The sequence below is a fragment of the Dipodomys ordii genome, unplaced genomic scaffold, assembly GCF_000151885.1.
Source record: "Dipodomys ordii isolate 6190 unplaced genomic scaffold, Dord_2.0 Scaffold23, whole genome shotgun sequence".
NCBI classification, from domain to species: domain Eukaryota; kingdom Metazoa; phylum Chordata; class Mammalia; order Rodentia; family Heteromyidae; genus Dipodomys; species Dipodomys ordii.
Window position 1 is genome coordinate 9,402,540 of NW_012267239.1, and position 6,246 is coordinate 9,408,785.

The 6,246-nt window shown below is 48.5% G+C and overlaps 1 protein-coding gene across 1 annotated transcript in view; it reads left to right on the forward strand.

Annotated features, from left to right (window-relative positions):
* Positions 1 to 523: 523 nt before the first annotated feature.
* Positions 524 to 6,246, forward strand: part of Ksr2 (kinase suppressor of ras 2) — a 200,347-nt gene continuing 194,624 nt past the window's right edge. Inside the window, exon 1 of the mRNA XM_013014295.1 lies at positions 524 to 703. Coding sequence (XP_012869749.1) covers positions 524 to 703 — 180 coding nt within the window. The remainder of the gene's footprint in view (positions 704 to 6,246) is intronic.

Sequence of the window (6,246 nt, forward strand, 5' to 3'; positions counted from 1 at the left end):
GCGCCGCCGACCATGCGCGGTCCCCGCGGGCCGCCGCCTCCTGACATAAAAGCCCGCCAGCCAAACCTGTCTGTCTGTCTGTCTGTCCGTCCGTCCCGGAGCCGGGTGCCGAGTGAGCGCTGCTTGCCCTCCTCCTCTTCCTCCTCCTCCTCCTTCTCCTCCCCTTCCTCCCCAAGTGCTCGGAACAGCATCACAGCACCTGGCTCGCTCCTAAGAAACACCATCGCTCCTCGTCAGGGACGGGGCGGGGGGGGGGCTAATGGAGACTGCCTGCTACCCCAAAATAAAATAATAAATTTCGGCTCCGTCCCCTCCTCCCACCCCACCCCCTCAGCCCCGTGTGAGATGTTGGGTTTCTTCTTCAGGAGACATCGGTGACAAGTCGCAGGGGTTGGCGAGGCGGAGGGGGTTCGCTCCCTCCACCTCTGCTCCCTACCTCCCCCCCTTTTTTTCCTGTCTGGGAGGAGGAGGAGGAGGAGGAGGAGGAGGGAGGAGGAGAAAGGGGGGGGTTACAGAGCAAGCGATGGATGAGGAAAACATGACAAAAGGCGAGGAGCTGCAGCCTCTGAGTTTGCAAAAAGCGTTACAACAGTGCGAGCTGGTCCAAAACATGATAGACTTGAGCATTTCTAACCTGGAAGGGCTTAGGACCAAGTGTGCTACCTCCAACGACCTCACACAAAAAGAGATCCGGACCCTGGAGGTAGGTGCTGCTGCTTTGGCGGCGTGTGTGTGTGTGTGTGTGTGTGTGTGTGTGTGGTGATGATGGTGATGGTGGTGGTGATGCTGGTGCTGGTGCTGGGGTCAGCCTGCCTGCCTGCCTGCCTTCCCCTCCTCCCCGACCATCCTCTTCCCCTGGGATTCTGTTTGTTGGGGGCCGAGGGGGAGGGGGAGGGGGAGGGGTGACTGAGGTGGGCTGGATTGGTGTTCTGTGCATCTGATGTCTGTCTAGGAGGTAGTAACAGTAGTAATTGCTATTCTTTATTATTTTGGTAGCTTGCGTTCAGGAGCAAGGAGTTGGGCTTTTTCCCCCCCTTCTTCTCCTGCTTGTAGGTTTGTTTATATGCCATGGGGGGGTTGTGTGTTGGATAGAGAGATTCTGGAGCTGCAGAGGGCCCACGTGACCTCGTGCATTCTGCAGGTGGTCAAAAGGTGTTTTTCTTTCTTTCTTTCCTTCTTTTTTTTGTTTTTGTTTTGTTTTTACTGGCAGGATAATGGGGCTGCCTGGACAGGTAGACCTCTTCACCTCCCCCCTTTCCCAGCCTCCCTTTCGCTCTGTGATTTTTTTTTTTATTTTTTATTTTCTCAGTGATAATGCATGTTGGGAAGGGAAGTGAGATGCACGGAAATAAACCATGTCACTGAAGTCAGCTATCCATTTCCAATACGATCACATTAGGTTCAGTGAGCTGCAGCAGGGCCTAAAGATGTGTAAAAAAGAAACGGGGGGAGGAAGGAATTATGCTGAGATCAGCTTGCACAAGTGGCGTGGGAAAATCCTTTTGGATCTTGGTGAGATTTGAGAGAGAAGGGTCCGAAGGAGGAGGAGTTATCTTTGGCGTTGTTGTGATTTTTTTTTCTCTCTCTTCAAATGAACTTGACAAGGAGTTTGTAGCAGTTGTTTTTTTTTTTTTCTTTTTCTTTTTGAGGGGTGGTGTGGATGCAGAGGTACTCACCAAGAAAATGGCACAGATGATTTCTCACGGAGGCCCCTTGGGGTTTGTGGAAAGCTTTAGCATCCTTTGAAAATGCCTGGTGTTTGCGTACTCTCTGGGTGCTCAGGTGGTCTAAGATGTATGAGGGAATCAGCTCATCTTCTGTCCCCAAAATGGCCCTGCTGCCCACATGGCTCGATTAATTCAGGAACTCTTGGCAGCTGGTGTTACCTGAGGGTCTTGGCAGTGGGACTTGGGGGTGAAGCAGATGGCCCTGTAGGTGAAGTAGGCAAGCACACTGCTGAGAGGTTTGTGGGACGCAGGAGTTGAGGCCCGCGTGCTCCCAAGGCCTGGACTCCTCAGCCCTTACTGGCTCTCGTGGCTCTCTGCCTGGGCGAGTGTTTCTCTCTGATTCATTTCCCCAGGCTTGCTTTCTTTCCTTTTTTTTTTTTTTTTTTTTAAATTCTCTGCTTTGAAATGTGGCCGATGTCAACCCATAGGATGTCATCCTTTGGAAAGAGGAGTTTGTATGTGTGTGTGTGTGTGAATTTTAATATTGTGTTGTCTCCCTCCTTCCCATGCATGTCTGTGTGCACCTGTCATCTGGGAACTTGATCTTCCTGATGAAATTAGATAAATGCCAGGGGATATTGGGGGGAGTGAGAAGGGCAGGTTGGCAGGCACAGGTACTGACTGCTTCTCTGAGCACTTGAGAGAGGCTTGGCTAATACCTGGCTGCTGGAAGACAAATTGTGAGATACACAGGCCCAAACTACTCATGTCTCAGTCTGCACAGTGTCCCAAAGCTGCTACTGTTTATGATTCAGAATCGCATGGAGGATGTCTTCAAGAAATAGGACAACCCCCTCCCCCTCCATACACACACACACACACACACACACACACACACACACTGAGGATCACTTGAGATCCCTTCATCAGAGATCAGGATTCCCCCCTCCCCCCACAGTGCTAGTTTGTAGATGGCCATGGAAGTTTCCTGAAGTTTTCTATTTCTTCCTCTCATACATGACTTTGACCTCAGGTAACTCCCTGGACAGCGGTGATTGTCATAGTGGATGCTAGCTTCTGTCACTTCCCATTGTGCAGGGTGGTTTTCCTTGGAAACCAGGGTGGTGATGGGGTATAGCTGTAGTCTCTTACTCCCATCATGCCACTGGGCATACCAGCCACTTTATCCACATTGCCCAGGGATCGGTCTGGAGCTGATATAGCTATTTAGATTTCTTGGATATCTAGGGCAAAGGAGGAGCCACTGAAGAGAGGTTGGTGACTTCAGGTCAAATCCTGCCAAACTTGAGACATGGCTGATGGCTCACACCTATAATTCTAACTACTCAGGAGGCTAAGATCTCAGGCGGGAAAGTCCCTGAGACTCTTACCTTCATTTAATCACCAAAAAGCCGGAAGTGGTAGAACATTGAGCCGGCTCAAGTGGTAGAACATTTAGCAAAAATGCTAAAGGACAGCATCCTGGCCCAGAGTTCAGGCCCTAGTACTGGTTACACACACACACGCACGCACACACACACACACACACACACTCACACACACACACAATCCTGCCAAAACTTCCTGTTTGGATCCATAGGTAGTTTGTTTGGTTTTCCTCCAACAGTGGTCAAATTTTATATATCAAAGGGTGTTCATTAAAATGTCAACTTTCTGCCTGAACTCTGGAAATTCAAATTCAGGCAGTACTGGGAGAAGGACTAGGGAGTCTGCATTCGTGTCTTGAATTTCGGATGCAAGTTTTCCCAGGGTATGTTTGGAAAGATGGATCCACTAGGAGACAGATGCCATTTCTCAGCCATTTAACAGAGAAAAACTCCCTGCTCACAGAAGTTAGTAACTCATGGACCACCCCAAATACCCTGATGGCAGGTGATGTCCAGTGACACCGCATCTGTCAAAACAAAACCACACAACATAGACTTTGTCTTCAGGAGGCGGCCTGGGTGTGTGGGCAGGAAAGGTGAATCTTAACTCTGTGAAATGATGATGATGTCCAGCCAGCCACCGATCTGGGAGATACCATTCATGTGAATCCATTAAGAATTGCATTCAGAGCTCGGCACCAGTGGCTCACGCCTGTAATCCTAGCTACTCAGGAGGCTGAGATCTGAGGATCATGGTTCAAAGCTAGTCTGGGCAGGAATGCCCGTGAGACTCTTATCTCCAATAAACCACCAGAAAACTGGAAGTGTCGCTGTGGCTCAAGTGGTAGAGTACTCAGCTTGAGCTGAAGAGCTGAGGGACAGTGCCCAGGCCTACAGTTCAAGCCCCATGACTGACAAAAAAAGAAAAAAGAAAAAATTGCATTCAGTTCCATGGAATTAAAAACCCAACAACAGCCTTGAAGCCAAGGATTTTGTTTTTTTTTCTTCTTGTGTAACAGAGGTTAGGAGCTGCTAGAGTTAGTTCAGTCTAGCTCTGATTTTTTTTTTTCTCTCCCCAGTAAAATCAGGGTTGATCTCTTGCAAGATGGGGCTTGTAGCTTTTCACATCTGTGTTCCAGGCAGGGAAGAGTTGGACTTGGAGAGTGGAGATGGATGAGAGGGTCTTACTTTTGGTTAGTAGCAACCAAGACTTCCCTAGGGACACCTCCTCTTCACTATCCCAACAGCCATGTTTCATTATAAGCATCTTGGCCAGAGTTAAAGGATACTCTAGCTGCAAGGGAGTCAGGGAGCGGGGAACTGGGGACACCATCGCGATCATTTGTTTCTGAGGACCTGTTGTCTTTCCTGTTCAGCATTCATATTCTGCTAGTGCCAGGGAAGGTGTGAATGGGTAGCATTGCCGGCTACAGTATGTTCTTAGGAGATATTTTGATGGAAAAGAAAAGGTCATCATTGAGAGGTAGTGGCTCACTCTGTAATCCTAGCGACTGAGGAGGCTGAGATCAGAAGGATTGCGGTTCAAAGCCAGCCGGGGTAGGAAAGTCCATGAGCCTTATCTCCAATTAACCACTGGAAAACCAGAAGTAGAACAGTGACTCAAAGTGGTAGAGTGCTAGCTTTGAGGAAAAGAGCTCAGGGACAGTACCTGGGCCACGAGTTCAAGCCTCACAACTGACCAAAAAAAAAAAAAGTCATGAGTTTTAGAGTTAGATTGGTGCCATTTCGAATTCTAGCGTTTCTAATCAGGCTATTCACTTTAACTATCTTGATTCTATTGAGTGTGTGTGTGTGTGTGTGTGTGTGTGTGTGTGTGTGTGTAGGGGGCAAAATGATCATCATAGATGAATATTACCTACCTCAGATGATAAGGGATGACAGGTTGAAGGCTCTGGCACTTAATTGCATGCAAGTTATTTAGCAAGTGCTAAATAAATGACAGTTACAGAGATGGTTGTGGTTAGCAACATATGGCGTAGCCTAGATGGCCTGGGGACATCGGAGGAGAGCAGCCGCTTCAGTGGCATTGCCAAAGTTGATTCTGCAGAATTCTGTGGGTTGTTAACTTAAAAAATGTTTTTTTGTTTTAACAGATGTTATATTTCAGGCCCCATCCTGGATGTTGGTGGTTCTGTGTGTATGTGTAGGGGGGGGGTATGGGAGAGGGTGATACAAACTCTGTGGTTGGTGAATGCTTAATGAACTTGGGTAAAAGTTGAGTGAAACAGGAGTGAAATCGGTATCTCTTCCTGCAGGCCTTCTCAGAGCCTTTAATATGCCATCCACGTACCGTGTGCCTCCAAGGATGAGGCCTGCAGTGTTTTCCTTTCCCAAGGATTTCCCCCGGGAAGGGTTTGTTCCATAAAATACACCAGGGGAAACATTTGGCTGATCGTGGAAGGAGGTCTTGGTTGGGGAGCTGGAGATTTAAAGTGGAATGAAAGGGAAGAAGCGTTTAGATCCCAGAAAAGGGGGACAGGTCTCCAGATGCACACCACAGAGCATATTATTACACCTTCTTGGGTCATCTTCGAGCCCCATGTGCTCAGAATAGAGACTGACAGGTAATGTGCATAGCAGAGGAAACCAGAACACTGACTCCCGGGCTTGCAGGACAGGGAAGTCAGATCAGCCAAATTCTGACCCTTTGAGGGCACAGGTAGAAGCTGTCAAAAGTTTTGGAGTGAATACAAGTAAAAAAAAGATAATATAGCTGGGTGCCAGTGGCTCATGCCTGTCATCCTAGCTGCTCAGGAGACTGAGATCTGAAGATGGAGGCTCTAAGCCAACCCAGGCAGGACAGTCTGTGAGACTCTTATCTCCAAATAACCACCAAAGAGCCGGAAGTGGTGCTATGGCTCAAGTGGTAGAGTGATAGCCTGGAGTGAAAAGCTAAGGGAGAGCAACCAGACCTCTGAGTTCAAGGCCCAGCACTGGTGGAAAAAAAAGAAAAACAAAAGAAAAGAAAAGGAAAAACTATTCTTCGTGTCTGGGCTTCCAAGTGTATTAGTGTCAGCTCCTGGTTTGTACTTGCTTGTCTGCAGGAGTCATTTTTGGGGGAGGGGCACTGGCTGAGGGGAGGTGTTTTTGGGGTGCTCTATGTTGGTGCAGGTACACCAGTTTTCTTGAATGGAACTGACATTGTAGACAGGCACTTACCCCCCGACCCG